Source organism: Podarcis melisellensis, assembly GCF_964234715.1.
Source record: "Podarcis melisellensis genome assembly, chromosome: 14".
Taxonomy (NCBI): domain Eukaryota; kingdom Metazoa; phylum Chordata; class Lepidosauria; order Squamata; family Lacertidae; genus Podarcis; species Podarcis melisellensis.
The window spans coordinates 34,106,554-34,124,983 of record NC_138546.1 but is presented as its reverse complement, the minus strand read 5'-3'; the positions used below and the strand labels follow the sequence as shown (position 1 = coordinate 34,124,983).

The 18,430-nt window shown below is 43.5% G+C and overlaps 1 protein-coding gene across 3 annotated transcripts in view; it reads left to right on the top strand.

Annotated features, from left to right (window-relative positions):
- NTRK3 (neurotrophic receptor tyrosine kinase 3) overlaps nt 1-18,430 on the top strand; it is a 413,927-nt gene that overhangs the window by 283,892 nt on the left and 111,605 nt on the right. The window contains exon 13 of one of the 3 annotated variants that reach the window (XM_081888513.1): nt 8,729-9,706. The exons of the other annotated variants lie outside the window; for them this stretch is intronic. Within the exon in view, the coding sequence (XP_081744639.1) occupies nt 8,729-8,850 (122 nt within the window). The 3' untranslated portion in view covers nt 8,851-9,706. Of the gene's footprint in view, nt 1-8,728; nt 9,707-18,430 lie in introns of those variants that run through there. 3 annotated transcript variants of the gene reach the window in all.

Below are 18,430 nucleotides of genomic sequence, written 5' to 3'. Positions count from 1 at the left end.
ACTTGGGGCCTTCTCTGTGTGGAGCATGTGCTCTGTACCACAAAGCACCAAGAACTCCTCAGATGGAACACAGACTGCTTGGGGAGGTCCTTTATACCAACCTTTATCAACCCTGTTCTCCATCAGATGTTTTGGACCACGACTTCCATCAGCCCCAGTCAGCACAGCTGGTGGTCCAAAACATCTGATGGAGAACAAGGTTGGCAACTTTCTGCCCCTTGTAGAACAGCTCATTTTCCATTCACGTTCCCTGCCTGAATACAGACCCTGAATCAAGAGGAAGGTTCAGGCATCTTGAAATTGTTTCAGAACAAGGTTAGCCCCCACCCCACATCCTCATATGGAAACCAGCTAAGTGCAAAGATCAATGTATTCACCGCTGAACATTTCCTGGAGAAACATTGCATCCTCCCTCATTTACTTGATTATCTTGAGGGTGAATCAATCAAAGGAATGGCAATGCATGTTGCACAGGCTACAACCCTGTGGGTGTCCATTAGAGGGCTATCTGCCCAGTGATAATGGAACTGCTGATTAACAAGCATGCAGCGCTGTGGCTTGGGCATTTATTTGTTTCAAGGAGAAGAACTGCTGCTTGATGACAGTCCAGCATTTAGGAGCTGGTTTGTTAGCATCCTGCTGTCCTGAATGCTTCACATAACTCACTCAGATGGTGCCGACTTTGTTGGTCCATCCATCCATCTCCTGACTTTCTTGCAAAAGACAACGGTCTGGGAATTTGGTTGAGAACTTGATCTAATTTGGGAGACAGAAAGTTTCCTTGCATTCGTTGCTGAGGCCTGGAACTGCTACAGCCACTGTGATGCTCTCTAGAAGTAGTGGGAGCATTGTTAAATTGTGGAACTTGCTCACACAGGAGGTCTTGATGGCCGCCAACTTGGATGGCTTTAAAGGAGGAGTAGATAAATTCATGGAGGAGAAAGCTGCAGCCATGATGGTGATGCTCTGCCTCCACAGTCCGAGGCAATAGTGCTTCTTCTGAATGTACCAGTTGCTGGAATCCTCAGGAGGGGAGAATGCTCTTGTGTTCGGACCTCACTTGCTGTTTTCCCACAGGCATCTGATTGGCCACTGTGACAACAGGATGTTGGACCAGATGGGCCATTGGCCTGATTTAGCAGGCTCTTCTTGTGCTTTTATGAACAACAGTTCCCATCAGCCTCTTTGAGAATGGCCAGTAGCTAGGGGTGGTGGGAGCTGTAGTACAAAGCATCTCAAGAGCTCCCCATTGGCTGTTCCTGAAATAGTGGGTCTGTTGACTAGGCAATGACAGAAATTTATCTTCAGGTATATTTATATGAGACTTATCCAGAGACTGCATTGTTTGCCAATCATATTATTAATTGAATGAATGAATAAATGAATTAGCTGCCCTTCATTAGCAGGTCCCAAGATAGGTTACAGCAATTTAGAATTTAAAAATTCAGAATAAACCAGATTACAATCACACGTCTCAGGTGTCAAAGGCCAGGGTAAAAGGCGCACCTTCAGCATTTGCCAAAAGCTGTACACTCCATGTTATTTCCACAAATATATGCATTTCATGCACACTTTGCCCTAGCATATGCATTTTTGCACACATTATTGGCATTGCAGAATTCCAATAAGTGCACATTTTGAAGGACGTCTATGTTTGGTACACATACTGTTTTAGAAAACGAAAATTGGGGAAGTTTGCCTTGAAATGTGAACTAAATCACACACACGCCAACTCTCCATTCCCAAACCAATCTTCATGGATCAACTGGAAGGGGACTATGAGACTGTGGAGTTTGTGAGAGTGTGGAGTACCCACACCCACCACTGACATGTGGACCCCAGAGGCTTGATGAAAAGTGAATGTTAATGCCCTCCCCTTGTAAAAATTCCCATAATGTCTGAACATAGCTGTTCTTTGGCTGCCTTCCTCTGTATTATTTGATATCCAGTCCATCCTGGCTTTTGTAAACGTCTTGGCTAGACATGAAATTCTCTCGTATTCTCCCTGGACATTTATGCTGGGTGGCCCATATGTGTGGGTAAAGGAGTTCTCCCCTTCCGTGACCTCCTGCACACCCCTGGCTTGGGTCTAGTGAAAAGCATGATGGATTGACCTGACATCCTTGGCAGAGTTTCTTGGCCCTGTGATGGGAGGTCTCGGCACACTGTGGGAAGATATACTCCTTTTGCTCCCGCAGAAGAACATGTCAGGGTCGCAGTGACTGACAAGAAGCTACCAACTTGGCACTGCTGCAGTTCAGCTTATTGTGGGTCTTGATTAAGCCTCCCTCCTGGAAATGATTCCTCATCTCCCCACCTCCCCTCTTGCTCTAGTAAATGCTCCCCCTCCCTCACTTTTGTTCTGGGTCTTTACACAGGGCAGTGGTTGGGGGAGTGATGGAGATATTTAGGATCTATGTCCTTTCCAATCTATCAGATCACAGCAGTTAGCACTTTGGAATCATTCCATTCCATTAAAGTGTGCCAGAAAAAACAGACGTGTGATCCCAGCTAATAGAGGAATGTCTCGTATTTAACAGGGAAACAGCAGGGTTCTGATAGGTGGAGGAAAGGGCTCCTATGGAAAGTTTAATGATTTCAACAGTAAAGATCCCATGATCGTAATATGGAAATCTCAGAGGGGTGGGGGCAGAATTGGATTGGCTTCTTTTTTTATTTGCTTGTCATCCCTATTCATTAATGGCCACCCCATAACCAAGGTCCTTAAGCAATGAAAGTCAGTGGTAAATTCACATTTGTCAAAAAGAAGCTGCGTACACACTGCATTTTACTTTAGAATCAATGGAGACCGAGTACTTGTTTGTTTGTTTTCTTTCCTGTGTAGCCCATGCACAGTCTAGAGAAATCACATATTTTTTTGCCTCTGAAAAGTGCTTCTTCATTCTGAAAATAGGTTGATTCTGCATTATCCTGCAGTGTGTCCATTTGAAAGCAGATGTGGGTGGTCCTGGCAATGGGGTGGAATGGAGTCCATACCTGTCCAATGATGTTGTGGGTGGACTCATATCAAGATCACAGTCACCACTTACTTGTTCATTCACCTGGGGCTTGGGAAAAGGTGTGGATGACCTAAACAAAGGGAGGGTTTTGAAACGTGTGTTGAGCAACCATGCCTACCCTTTTGGATCGCGGGATCTAGAATCAATCTATATTGAAAGCAGCATATTGAGGATAAGCACGAACAATTCCAGATGGAGGAAAAACTACCTATTTGTGCTGCAAATGAGCTAATGTGGACACAGAGTCTCTGGGGCTCATTCACACCTGACTGCGTCTCTCTGGCTGACTGCAGCATCAAATGATAACTGCATGTGTGAAATAAGCAGTTTTTGGTCCAACAGCTCTAAGCAGACCTTCCATGGCACTTCAGACTTGGATTTTGGAATAACAGTCAGGCACACATTTACTGTGGATACATTTCAGTAGCCAGTGGAATTATATTGTCATAAGAATCCTGTGACAGTAGAATGGGTAGCACCACTTCATCAGCCATTAAGTGTGTATGTGTGCTGGGTTTTTAAAAACAGGCGGAAAAGTAGTAGCACAGCAGGAAACCAGATGGACTAGAACTCTTATGTGCTTTTCTCTCTCCCACTGTTGGTTAGTTACAGGAAGTTATTACATTGGAGAGCATACCAAAATGGCGCCCACCACCTACAATCTGAAGCAGTATGGTGGCTATGCTCTACCTCCACTGTCGGAGGCTGTATGCTTCTGAATGCCAGTGGCTGGTGAGCATAAATGGGGAGAGAGTTGCTGTTCTCAGGTCCTGCTTTCAGGCTTCCCATTGGCATCTGGTTGCTCACTGTGAGAATACGATGCTGGACTAGATGGACAATTGCTCTGATCCAGCAGGGTCTTCTTATATTCTCACAGTCTAATTAACCACACCAAAATTATACCACCCAGATGAACAGCAGATTTGAGAGACCCTTGGCAAATTAATGTCCTGTGGGTCTGTAATGCTGTGCTCCAGGAATGGTGTGGGGGGGGGGTGTTTGTGATCTTGATGACAACTGCAACTGGAAGTAGTAGCTGTTCCTACTTTTCTCTTTCCTGAAGTCTTTGAGGTAAACCTAACCTCTCTGGCAATGAAGCGATGCCATAACTGACAGCAGTCACAAAACATGGGAGATGCCATGTTTAGGGGCACCCATCTCCCAATGCCCTGGATGTTGAGTTGGTGGCAGTGATTCACACTGCTTAACACCCTCCTCAAGTGATTTTACCTGGTTGTAATGTGTCTTGGAACTCACATAATGCCACTTGCTTGTCTAGATGAAGGATAGAGGGGTGTGTGTGTGTAGAAACTAGCCTACTATTTTGGTTTGTTGTTGTTTTTAAACTAGGGTACCATTGGTATGTGAGCCCCAGAAAGTGGTTCAGAAGAGAATATGGCCCTGGGGGTCAAAACAGTTCCCCACCCCTGCTCTATAAAGTGAGATGAAGTGCCTCTTTCTTTGCATTTAAGAATGGAGAGATGGAAATCCAGAAAGGAAAAGTGGGAGCAGGGGCAGAGAAGGCAGGGGAAGAGGTGTTAGAACTGTTGAGAAGGTGAGCAGCTAGGGCCAAGGGGCATAGTGATCTCTCTGTGTCAAGCAGCATCATTTCACCTGTCCTTCCAGCCTCCCCCTTCCAGCCACTGCTTTCCTGTTGTTTAAGATTTACTTCATGATGTGTAGACCAACCTCAACCCAAACTCAGTCCTTTGTCTCCATCAGCAGTCGTCAAAGCCTTTCATATTCATTCTTCTCCTCTGTTTCATGATTGCCAAGAATGTCGTCTCCAGCAACTGGCAAAGAGGGAAAGGAACAAACCCTCTCCTTGCCCAACATGCTTGGACATTTTCATAATTTTCATTATGGTTTGGATAGCTTTGGGCCTTCAGGTATGGTGTGGACTTTTCCTTCCATTTCCCCCTTTTGGGAAAAAAAAATCCTTGTTTATTTTAAACAACACAACAATACATGGACAGCTTTGTTTTCAACGAAGTTTAGCAAAATCAAGACCCAAACTAGTTGTATTGTTGGGAGGCCCATCCCCTTTTGGGTTATGCTTTTTTTAAGGTTATATGTGGCCATGTGGGAAGATATATCAATTCAGAACAGAAATGCAGTATTCACTAAGGTTTCCTGAACCAAATCATCCTCAATTTGAATCCCTACCCTTCTTTGGCCCTAATCTGAGTTAGCAACCCTACAGTTTCATGTACACCTCTTTAAAAATACAGGAGATCTGGGAAAAGATTCCCTTACCAGCTTCTCTAGTTGTGACTCCTGGAAACATTTAGATTTCTGAGTGCCAGCTAAGTAGGCAGTGGGGGAACATTCACTTATACCAAACTCCAGCTTATTGGTAACATTGTTGATCTCACATACGATGAAAAATGATTTGAGCCAGGCAAGAGCCATCTTGGTTTCTGATCCATACGAAGCAAAACTGGGTAAGAAGATTTGTGAGGAATCTGTAAGGGGAAGTGTAAGAGCATTTTCACACATGGTACTAGAATTACCTTTCAGCCTCCTGCTTTCATTGTGCACATTTGCAAATGATCTTTAGTATAGGGGGTAGGGGGAAGTTTAGGATGTGAAGACATTATTATCAATTTATGAAATGTAGAGACCACGTTTTGTTGCAAAGCAATCAAAGGACAATTTCCAGGGGCTTCTAACATATGCTGAATGAAAATAAAAGATCCTTGCTGCATTGGACTAAGGGTCAAATTACACATTATCCTTATTGCATACTGTGCAGCGACATAATCTGTTTTTCTGTAATTGATTAAAGGTGCAGGGAGATTGTTACCCTGATTACAAAGTGTAATTCCCCTTCACATGAGAACCAATAAGATTTTGTTTTTTTTACTAAGCCCCATATCCACCCTTCGAGGGAGGTGTCTTTCTGAAGTATGTCCCAACACTTGAGATTCAGAGGTATACTGCCTTTGGATATAGAAGTTTGATTTGGCTGTCATGAGAAATAGCCATTGGTCAACCCTCTAGAGAATTTCTCTAATTCTTTTTGAAGCCTTCTAACCCATTGGTCATTACCGTAGGCCATATTGTTATATATGCTTTGTGTGAACAAGCTCCTCCTTTTGTCTGCTCTGAACCTATTGCCAATTGACCAGCAACCCCAAAGCTCTGCTGTTTCAAGAGGGGGAGAAAAATGTCCTCTGCCAGAACTCTTTAGGCAATATAATTTTTACATTTGTGTTACAGGTGCAGGAATTGTAAAAGGCCACCGAAGTCTCATGTGTGAAAATGCTCAAATAATAGTCAGGAAAAATTCTGCAGGTTATGATGTTGGCAGGGTATTGTTAGCCCGTTAAAAAATGATTGACTAATGTTTGGGTAGATCTCTCCCAACAGTGAAGGTGAAGCAGGATCATCTCATCCCTCAATTCATCCTCCTAAGAGGTACAACCACCCCAATTCAAAGGCCAAATTACTTGCCACCAAATATGGATCAATAGGATCATAGGAAGCTGCTTCACACTGAGTCTGACCCACAGGTCCTTCAAACTCAGTACTGTCTGCTCTGACTGGCAGTGGCTCTCCAGGGTTTCAAACAGGGGTCTTTCCAAGCCCTAACTGGAGATGCCTGGAACTGATCCTGGGAACTTCTGCATTACAAGAATGCTCTGCAACCCTTTCCCAATCAAGCTTACCTGTTCTTTCAGAAGTCAGCAGTGTCTGCCATAAGCATCAGAATTTTTTTCTACCTGCTCCCCATCTAACTGGGTATGGGACCTTGGGCCTTCCAGATGTTGCTCCCATCATCCCTGGTCATTGGCCATGCTTAATGGGAGTTGTAGTTCAGCAACATCTGGATGGCTAATGGTTCCCCTCACCTGCCTTATCCCAAGCAGACTTTGGTGCAGGGAAAGATGGGACCACCCTACCCATTCTGGGATTACTTCCAACATTTCAAATAGGTTCAGACAGGTACATGAGCTTTATGTCACTTGAGAAAGGAATTTATAGTACGGAAGAGGGTAGTGGACCAAGTGAGACAGCCGCCGTTCTAGGGATATAGCAGCAAGCCATGAAACATAAAATGTTGTTTGTTTTAACCTGGAGCTGCATTTTCAATTTAGATGTCCATTATAGGTGCTGTAAAAGTTAGCTAACTTTTACAGTCATTTTATATTGCTCTCCAATTACTGAAACATTCAGAATTCAGAAACCCATAACACTCTAGCAAAATTAAGAGCAAGTTCACCAACAAAGAGAGTAATTTGCCAGTCACCTACCTATAGTATGTAGGTGACCTCTAGGACATGACCTTCCCAATGTTGCTTGGCTGCCTTTTTCATCATCTCTGAATATTGGCTGTGCTGCTTGGGGGTGATGGGAGTTGAGTCCAGCAACATCTCCGTCCCAGCATCTCCAGTTGACATAAACCAGAGATACCTGTAGATTGTTTAAGTGTGCACTCTATTTAGTAAGTAGATGAAATTAGAGGTTATGATCTGAGAAAATGAAAGTTTCATAGCATACAGGTGAAACAAATGACAGGCACATCTGTAGACTTATTTACAAGGCTAGGCTTGGTCACATAAAGTAGTCCTTTGTAAGCCTGGTGGGGACATTTCCAGATTATTACCAATAGTGCAATACATATTGCTTATTTACATAGCAATTGTTCCCACTCAAAGTGTGGAAAAGATTACTCAAAAAGTCACCACATATTGCCGTGTTAAATTTTATGACTGCAGGCATGTTGGGAACCTGCAAGCAGTCCACATCATGTCTACAGAAGGGGTGAATTAGATCGCTGCATGGACCCATCCTCAAGGATTTGGGGTCTCTCTGAGCGAGTTGTCAGGTTGCCCTCTGAGAACACGATTCTGTACCCCCACTGCCCAAATGTGATCACATAGATGGTTGCTCTTGTAGGCCACAGTGGAGCAAAGGGAAGCAATGAAAGCTCAGGGGCATTCAGGTCATTTAATAAGAAATAAATTAACTAAGGAAGGTGGTGTTAAACAGAGATGTCCCACTGAATAAGTGTCGTGGTGCTGCTTACCCAAGGCTGGTTTCTGAGCCCAGTTGAAAGGTATCCCTTACCCCAACCCCTGGGAACAGGATGGTGCATATGTGTAAATAAATATGGCACCACCACTTTGCTGAAACTAAGCAGGTCTAGGATGAGTCCCTGCTCAGCTGGAAAACACCCAGGGAATCCTATACACACCATCTTGAGTTCCATGTTGGAAGAAAGGCAGGTTTAAAGTGAAAGTGTGGCAGGAGGGTTGTATCCAATTATGTTTTGCTCAGAGTAGACTGGTTGAAATTAATAGGAATGGTTAACTTTGTTCCATTATAATGGGTCTGCCTTGAGTAAAATTTTGTTGGATGCAACCCAGAGAAATGGAATGTAAAGAAGGCAAGCCTCTTATCTCCCTCCTCTAATTCAGAATGTGCCCTGCTCAATGCAGCTTTTAATTTTAATCTGATAGGAGGGGGAAGGTAGCAGTTTACGAGACAACATGGATGTACCCCAACTGCAGCCAGGTGGCTACTTTTATTCCTTTTAGTTCTTTTGAAAACAATTACATGTATGTCACTATCTCTCTGTTCTTTTCTAGTTTGGATCTTTATTTTGTGGGATTGCTTTATTTTTCCCCCTTTCCCCCCTCTCTTCTCTGTGTTTTCTTTCCTCCTCCCCCCTTTGTCTCCCATTCCCCCTTTCCCTGCTTTAGGTTTCAGAGAAATTATGTTGAATCCAATAACCCTTCCTGGACATTCTAATCCTCTTAACCATCATGGCATTTATGTTGAGGATGTCAGTGTTTATTTCAGCAAAGGACGTCATGGCTTTTAAAAAACCACAAACAACGGTGCAAAGCAAAAACAAAGACAAAAACAAAAACATATCAAATCAAAAACCTCCCTGAAAGGTTTCATTGTTCTGATGTCAAGTTTGTTGACTGTGCCCTTTGATCGCTGTGGGACACAGTGGGAGACTGCGGTCTGTATATGGATCAAAGCCGCCGCCTTGTGGGACTGGACCTCAGTCTGCACCATGCTGAAAAAGACCAAGGGGTTATATACAGTATATTATTATTTTTCTGTCACCAGATCACAGGGTTATTCTTCTCCTCTGTTGGTCACTGTGTTCTTTCCCTCTGTTGGTCACGGTGTTTCCTGCAAGGCACAACAAGAGCAAAGCAGAGCAACAAAACAAAAACAAAAAGTTTCTTTTTTTTAAGTAAAGAACCTTGAAGACGTCATCCTAGCAGTTGCACTTTGCTTAATTTTTTTTTTAAAAAAAGAACGAAACCGACCAATTAAAGTCCAGCAACTTTAGCTGTGGCCCTTCCCACCTGGAATCCTTGTGACATCACAACATTCTGTTAAAGCCGCCTGCTAGATCAGTCACTCATGGTGGTGGCCAGGTCATGGGAGATGCCCCCGTGGAAGAGAAGATGGGGAGTACAGAAGATGCTTTAACAGAGTGAAGACCCTTGGTAAGAACAAAGCCAGCCCCCCTCCATCCCACTTCTGTCCCCACCCCACACCTCCGTCCACCTAGCCCCAAGCTGTTACACAGAAACGATGGGTTTTTTTGTGACGATGGAGAAGTTCTGCTACCCTACCTGGAGGAAAAGATACCAGTGGCTTTGGCTTTGGGTTTTGTTTTTTTTAAAAAAAATACAAATGTCCTAGGAGGATCTTTCTGTTTGTGTGTGCGCGTGCGTTTTGTGTGTTAGAGCCTCTCTTCAGCTATCTCAGTGTTCCATTTTTTTGTACACCAGCCTCTTCCCTGCTGCTTGTATAATGGCTTTACCTGGGGGCGGGAGGTGTAGGGCAAGGCAGTGCTCTCCTGGACTTCACACCTGGATGGATGAGGAGTGGTGATCCCAGTCAGTGATACGCCAATAGGGCAGAGAAAGAGAAGCGTGGAAGGCCACGCAAGTGTATTTCCATCCCCAATCTGCAAACCGACCGTCTCTTTTGCCTTCCTGAACACCTTCTTCCACCACCATAACCTCCCATTTCTTTTCCACCTAGTTAGAGATGTATTATAATTCTGTCGTGCACACCAAATGGTTGGCTCAAGGCATACAAACTAAGCAAAGGGGGATCTGAGTCAAAATTTCATTGCTTATTCTCTGACATAAACACAAATATTGATTCTGGACTTGGATCAATATTAATATCTATATGTAGACACATTCCTTTCTTCTTATCATTTTAACTGCATCCCCAAAACTTATCATAATGGTGGGAGTGGAAGGGTAACCAATTCTTGAATACCACCCTCAGGAGTTTATTTTTAATTAAATTTAAAAAACCTCTATCTGGTAAGTATGTGTTCTATGAAATGACCAATAGCAGATAGAGTTCTCTTCCCACCCCTTCAGATTCCAGGTTGAACATGCTTTGAAGAAAATTTACTTATGCAAATCTGTTAAACACAGGCAGGCCTTCTGTTAAACAATTTGCAAGATTCTAGCAGGTGGTAGAGGGACATGAGGTCTCTTATCAGCCCATGAGCGATGGAGACATCAATTTTCTCAAATGCTCTCTCCATATTATGTAGTTTCCAAAATTGCTCATTCTGGTTGGTAACTTCATAGGCAGAGGGGGGAGAGAGAGAATTTTGAAGCTTGAGGTACCAGAGCTGAGGACATTCCACTAGCGTTGCCCTTTCATGCATCTGCTGGGATGTTCTCTTCAAATTTCTCCTCAGGATACTTCTCGAAAGCCATGCATCACTTTATTCCGTCTTTTGCCAGTTTGCGCAGATAGCCGAGTGAACTGGAGCCCAAATATAAAGCTAGCAGTTTTAATGAAATGACACTGTAGACGCAGGCCAGGCGTTTGCCTCCTTTTCAAGACTGGAGGAGTGGATTTGGTTGGAATTAAATAAGAAACAAAGCAACCAAAATGTGGTTAATTCTGAGAGGCTCTTTGTCAAAGCAGAGAATGCTGGGAAACAATGTGGGCCTAATCTCCAGTTTGGGTTACATTCACAGGACCATTTGTCTTGCTTGTTGTTGTTTCTCAACCCAGATCTGAGGCTAACTCAACGTGTCCTGGTGTTGGTATTACAAATTTTCAGGAACACCATTACATTTTTCCTCACTGTGCTCAACTTAAGACATGTCCACACTCCCATTTGTCCCATGATTCCTAGTCACGAGTCTGAGAGGTTCTTCTTCTGTCCTACCACTTTCCTTGGGAAAACCCACCAGTGCAAATGTGGGTTTGGTTTTCTGTGAACTGATGTTTGTCTCAGCTGGGTTTTCCCAGGGAAAGTGGCAGAACAAAAGAAAAGAAAAGAAAGAACCTCTCAAACCTGTAACTAGAGATCATGAGACAAATGGAAGTGTAAAACTGGAAGTACACTTTCGTCTTTTACTAGATAAGAAATAGTTTTGTTGAAAGTGTGGAAAGAGAGCAGCTAAACACCTGCAGAGGAAACCACTCCTACTTTGTGTGGGTCGCTGTTTGGAGTGGTAGGCTGAGAACAGTGACTCTCACAGAGAGCCAACAGGAAGTTATGGCTGCTTTGTGTCTGCATCAGCAGCAGTTGATTTTTTCCAATCACACCCATAGCAGAAACTTGGCCAAATTTGAACACCCCCAGCAGAAGCTTGATTGCTCTGACCTTGCCTTCTCCCAAGGTGTGATGCAGAGAGTCAACAGATGTCCTACTCCATGGGTGGATCTGCTGAACTCACACTAGTCTTGAACGGTCGGGTTTATTTCTTTTGACACAGTTCTCACCGCGTAGTTTTGGAAGGACTGACTTGAGCAGTGAAAAAGTCTCTGGTAGTTCCTTAATGCTGAAAAGTGGGGCAGGGTGGGTAGGAGATCCAGGCCTTGGGCACTTGCAATTGGTGGCTTTACGTCGCAGGTTTTAAGGGAAAAGTTGTTCCTGATTTTAATTATTGTAAATCATTACCTCATTTCCCACCAACGAGACTCCTCCACCCCTGATCATTTCTCTTCTCTTATACCATGTCTGTCATCTTGTGCTATGAAAATGGGAACATCCCCTTTCACAGAGACTCTAGGGGTCTTTGATGTCTAGTTTCTTAATAAACACTTTATTTTCTAATTAAACTGCTGCACGGAGTCTTTCCTTTTGAAAGCAAAACAAATCAATAAAATTCCCAATGACGTGTCTTTTCTCATCATTGCTACAGAAGCCAAATGGCATGTGCTGTAGGGAGAAATGAAATTATTCGTCATGTGGCGGATGCTATTTGACCTTTGAGCTGGTCCACACAGACATGTAAGCACCACTTAATAACTTGACACTTGCTGGCTAGCAGTTGAATGTGTGAACTGAGTCCACTGAAAGGCACTGCATTGTGAGGCGATACTGTTGTCAAGCAGAGTGAAATAGAGCTGTAATTAATCACCAGTGGGCTGAGATTGTTCTGGTAAAGTAATAAAGCTAATTTATGCAGATAAAACAAGCTAATTCATTAAGGTAGTTTACAAAGATTCAAATCAGTGCATTTGTTGAGTCTTTCAGAGGGTTTCTTAGCTGGACAGGCAAAGGGGCCCCTCTGGAGTTCTTCTTGGCTCTTATAATGTCTTCAAGAATGATGAATGAATGGAAATTTTCATTTGCCCAACCTTGGACCCTCAGCTATTGTTGTACTACAACTACCAGTAACCATTGAGCATGCTAGCTAGGGATGATTAAAGTTGTAGTCCAACAGCACCTGATGACTCAAGGTTGGAGACAGCTAATCTATGCCACCTCACTGAGGAGGAACGGTCACTAACCACTGAGCCAATTCTCCTGTTCTAGGGACATCAACCAGCCAATCACATTTAGAAGTAAAATTTCAAAACCTTTTCCCAAGTTATGGTAGGTTCAAATTGTAGCATTGTGATAATGTGGTGAAAATGTTATGGGGGTCAATTGTACCAAGATTGTGACGATTTATGGTCCCGCACAGCTACAGTAAGTGCATCTCTGAGATGGATTCTTTTCCGTAAGATGGTTCCTTTCACATAATGGTGAAAACTTGATTCAGGCATTCTAGTAAGCAGGCTGATGATGAGTAGCAATACCAAAGTTTCGTGTAAATAATTGCTGATGAGTTTTCACATGTGCAAGTCATTGCAACTCTTCCATCAGCCAGCAATGAACATATACATGTAAGCCATCTTTGAACCCTTCTTCTTCCTCCTCTTCTTTTTTCGAGAGTGGCTTAAGGATGCCAACAGTAGGGAGATTACGTGGACTAGAGATGCATGATTTTTATAATAAATAAAAAAATCAATATCAGCTGCATTTATATGGACAACTGGTACCTTTCTTACCATAAGGAGAAATTAATGGATGTGCAGAATATTGATAGTTCCAACTTATTTTCAAAAAAAAAAAGTGATGTATTTTATTCTGAGGCAGCAGAACAACAGAACTGGACAAAGGAGGAGCCCTAACCCCACATAGTAGCTGTGAATTTCTTCTTAAGTGATATCTGGTAATGATCATTGGATGTGTGAGGCCTTCCTTGAGAAAGATCCATTGCTTGCACCAAAATCATTGTTTGGCTTCCTTCAAAACCCCTCTAACAATTTTGACTGTAGGGGAACAATCACATTAACTTCATGTGTTGCTTTGGACAACTCTTTGGAGCCAACTCAAGCCAGTCGCATAATCACAGGTCAGCAGTTGGCTGAAGAAGATATCTGTAGAGGTGAAAGATGGTTGCAGGAAGCAACTTTTAAGGGCAAATGAGGACATGTCCTTTTAAAGTGGTGGAGGAATTTGAAGTTTTGTTCTTTAGTTGCTTGTCCTTATCTAGCCAGAACTCTCAAGCTGTCTTCAGCTGTGCATATTCTTGTTACTTAAGGGGTCTGAGATGTTTCTGTTGATTATTTCATTTTTCCTTGTGGCCTTGCTAGAGTTTTAAAATGTCCCTAGAAGGCTCTGTCAGAATGGAGGACAGTTGCCTTCAACTGTGATGTGTAGATGGAAAGTTGCTCATAGATTAAGTTAAATTCATGTCACCCAGAGACTACCCCCTTTTGTCTCTCTAGAGTGGAGAAGGATATTGAGATTCCTCAGGGATGATATGAAAGGCCCCTCTTGTCTATGTGTCATACCAAGCTGGAAAGAACTTTTTCAGTGGCTACGTGAGCCATCAGATACAAAAACTACTTTTTACTGCTGGCAATCTACCACTGTCTCTGAGGGTCCTTGAGAACTTCAGGGAAAATCCAAGATGGGGAATTGTTTGAACTGACATCAGAAGATGTTGCAACAGCAGTTTCACCACAGCTATCATGGGAGCGGGAGAAATATAGGAAGTTTTGATGGTCTCATACTAGTCCCTAATAAGTAAAAATAAAGACATTACTTTTGATGGTCTTTTTGATATCCAAAGCTGGCTTTCAGACATTATACATCCTGCTGGCACCTGGGGCAGGTTTTCTTCACCCTTTTCTCCCTTCTATTCACATCTAATTAGGGTAGTGACTGGTGAGTAGATGCAGTGAACAGTAGAGTAACTATGGATTTCTGTGTCCAGGGAAAGCTCCAAGGGAAGCCCCACCACCACATCCATAAGGAAATTTGGCATTGGGGTAAGTTGGGAATGGTTAAGGACAGGACCTTAAAGATTGCTGCTGCTGAAATTCCATGTTCCCACTGCTCAAATAGACTGCTCCTACTTGGAAACTTATGTCTGTCTCTCTTTTCAGAGGCTTGGGTATGCTACACTCTACTACACTCTAGAGGTGTTCACACATTACTTTCATCAAGTGTACAATCACTGGACCTGTGTCCACCCTAATTGAGCTCTACACACATGCAGTTATTCACATGAAGTGCTCAGCAGATGTAGTCTGTGTAGACAACCGTTGAGCTGTGCAAGTAAACAAGTGTAAACTCCTTCACACAAACACTTTTACATGTGTAGATACAACTTGTGCCTGTGCCTTCTGCTATGCTTCAACATATGAAGCAGTCTTTTACCAGGTTGTCCATCTACTGTATCTCAGTATTGCCTACTCTGACTGACAGTGAGTCTTCAGGTTCACAGCCAAGGGGTGGAGTCTTTTTGGCTCCAGGAAGCCAAACCTGCATCTGTCCTCACCCCGTGAGGCATCTTTGGCAGGTGAGTGTGACAACCTGATTATCCTTCACAAGACATCCCTATGACATCACATGATTGAGAAGAGGGTTGTCTCACCCATCTCTCAAAACCCATCATGCAAGTTTCCCAAGTGCCTGACAGCCAGCTTTGGTGATGCGGAGGGGAGAAAGAAGCCTGCATTTTGCAGGCATCAAATGCAGGTCTCTTAACTGCCTATCAGCTGATGTCACTCAGGTCAAATTGAACTCCCTGGTTGAACAAGACTGGCCTGCAGCTTGGATATTCCTCCACCCCTGGGCTACCAGATCCTTTAAACTGCAGACTGAATGCATGATTTCCTGCATGCTTTGGCCTCTCCACACTCCAGTGAGTCACCAATGAAAAGCTGGAATGTTGCCACTCTGTCTGGTCTGCTTAACTTATTGACCCTCTGAACAAGCTAGCATATGACTTATCATCCACTGCAAAAATAAAAATGCTGAAAAATGCTTTTTTCCAAAGAAAACACTGCAGAAGTGAACAGTCAATATGTATTGCATTATCTTTGATCCTTGTTTTGTTCTCTGCCAACCTCTCCCACCTCTTCCCAGCTGAGGTTGTATCAGGGTAAGTGCTGGTTATTGTTCTACCCTTCCTACACTAGGCCTGTGTAGCACACGTTGATTTACGATTTTACGTCAACATGGGATTGGAAGAATCAGGTGGGATGTCAAAAGTGGGTGATGGTGTAGCAGTGAGGAGGGTGGGAGAAGGAGACATACAGGCAGCAAAAGCAACTCTGTTACCTTAATGGCCTTTCCCCATTTGCAAGGCTCATTCACCACCCTAATACGCTACTGCTTCTTCAGTGCATGTTTAGGACTTCTTCCTACTTTTCTCTGTGATTTCAACCAATCAGGGAACACATAGTGAACCTGATGATGGCATGGAGCCACATGGCCAATTGTGTTTGTCCCATGGGACAATGTCATTGACAGCAAATGAAACCATCTTGGAGGGGTAAACACCTCTTTGTTGTCCAGATCATTGAGCCGATGCTTTCTGTCTTGCTGTTTCTGCAGGCTACAATGGTGATGGGAACTGTCAGTGTGTTTTGGTGCAAGTCTCTCAAGCCAGTCTAGTTCTAATGGGAGATAATTATGCATGACTAGTTCGGGAAGAATGTGTATGGGTAGGCACATCTGAGGTGTTCCTGATCATGTATCCCACTGACAGTAATGAAGTGTGGATGTCTGGCATCAAAATGAACATCCCTGTACGCACTATAAACCGACTTGCATAGCAGGATCAGGGCAAGGGGAACTGTTTATTCTGATGCCTTGGCGACAGGGGCGCATCGCCTCTTTCCCCAAACTCCTCCTTCTCATCCCTGCACCCTGCTAACAGTTTAACACCCTTCTGTAGAATGGTGTCGACGTTGCAAAGAAATGTGATGCATGTTTTGTGGGAAGCAGGTGAAAAATGATTACGCCCCCCCACCTCTCCTGCTTGTGCACAATATATTGCTATAATTATTATAAGACATCAAAAAGAAAGAGAATATCCCCAACAAATACTCTTCAATTTATATATTGTTTGTATATATGGACAGTTTATATTGAAGTTGTTTTTCACAAATTCTCCAAAGGCATACCCTCCAACCTGCTCTGGGGAAATCCAAAAGGATGTACCTGCCTTCTCCACCCGCCCTTGGCCCCAGTGACCACTGGGACTTCCGTCTTTGCCCCTTGGAATCCAGGAATCCGGGAAGATCAAAGTTCCCAAGAAGGCTTGTACACCCTTAGAGAATCATAAGCCCCCAGAGCTCTGGCAATGTCAACATAGCATCTTCCTCTCATTTCGATCTGAACTTTTGATGCCGTCTGCAGGTGCTTCAGGTTAAACTCAGGTATTAGAAAGGGATAAAAAGTAGTTCATATGGTGGTAAAGTGCTAAGCAGAGGCTCAAAGGAGTGGAGGAAAAGTGTGTGAAAGACAAATTGATGGACGGAGGGCAGCACCCCTTTTTATGAGTTGTTTGTTTGTTTACTAGTTTGCACATTCCCAGCACTGGCTTGTGTAATCAGTAGAGATGCCCTCCTTCGCTTGTTATTTGCCAACCCTCCAAGGTCTCAATCAATCAGCATAAAAGTTTAACAAGTTGCAAGAGTAATGACCAGAGATTCTCTGAAGGGGAAATTTATCTACTAGGGGTTAGCTTGAGAGCATTACTAATGGAAAGAGTCTGTTTGTTTATGGCAGGGGGAGGGTAGTGAGGTAGTGGGAATACATAATAACCCTATTCATACATTTACTTGTTTGTAGGGTGTTCATGTTTAGCAGCAGTAGTAGAGAATACTACTTCTGCCTGTGCCCCGATGGAGCACAAAAACAGGATACCTTATAATGCAGATGTCCTGCTCCCATGGAACCCATATGTATGAGCAGCTACTTCCTTAGTGTTCCCTTTTCTGATCTTCATACAGAACCTTGGGAAGAGAGCAGAAGGCCTAGTGACAGGGACACACAACATCGGGGTGGGTTGGATGCATAGCCCTGCTCCTGCGTGGATCCCGGCACACAGTTAAGAGCACATTAAGAGCCCAGCTGAATCAGGCCAATGGCCCATCTAGTCCAGCATCCTGTTTTCACAGTGGCCACCCAGATGCCCATGGGAAACAGGACCTGGGTGCAACAGAACTCTCCCCTCCTTTGTTTTTCAGCAACTGGTAATTCAGAAGCATTACTGCCTCTGTCAATGGAAGCAGAGCATAGCCGCCATGGCCAGCACCACTGATAGTCTTCTCCTAGATGAATTTGTCCAATTGATGGTCATCACTGCCTCTGGGGGGAAGGAGTTCCATAGTTCACACACTGCATGAAGAAGTACTTTCCTTTATTGGTCCTGAATTTTGCAACATTCAGCTTCTTTGAATGGCCATGAGCTCTTGTACTCTGTGTGTTTGTGTGTGTGAGAGAAAAAAACCTTTCTCTGTGTACTTTCTCTATGCCATGCACAATTTTTAAACATCTATCAGGCCACCTCTTGCCTTTTCTCTAAATCAAATATCCCAGATGTTGCTACCTTCCCTCATAGCTGAGTCAATGCATCCCCTTGATGGTTTTGGGCTCCTTTTTCTGAATCTTTTCCAACTCTGCAAGAACTTTTTTTGGGGTTCGTTGACCAGAACGGTACACAGTATTCTAAAACTATTCCAGATAAGTATGTGAACAAGCCTAGGTTATACATGGACCATTTTCTTTTTCCTTCTAAGGAGTGTTTCAAACATGTGCCTCCCCAACCCAGGTGTGAAGTTGTATATGTAGTGATGCTTGAGGAATCCAATCTTTG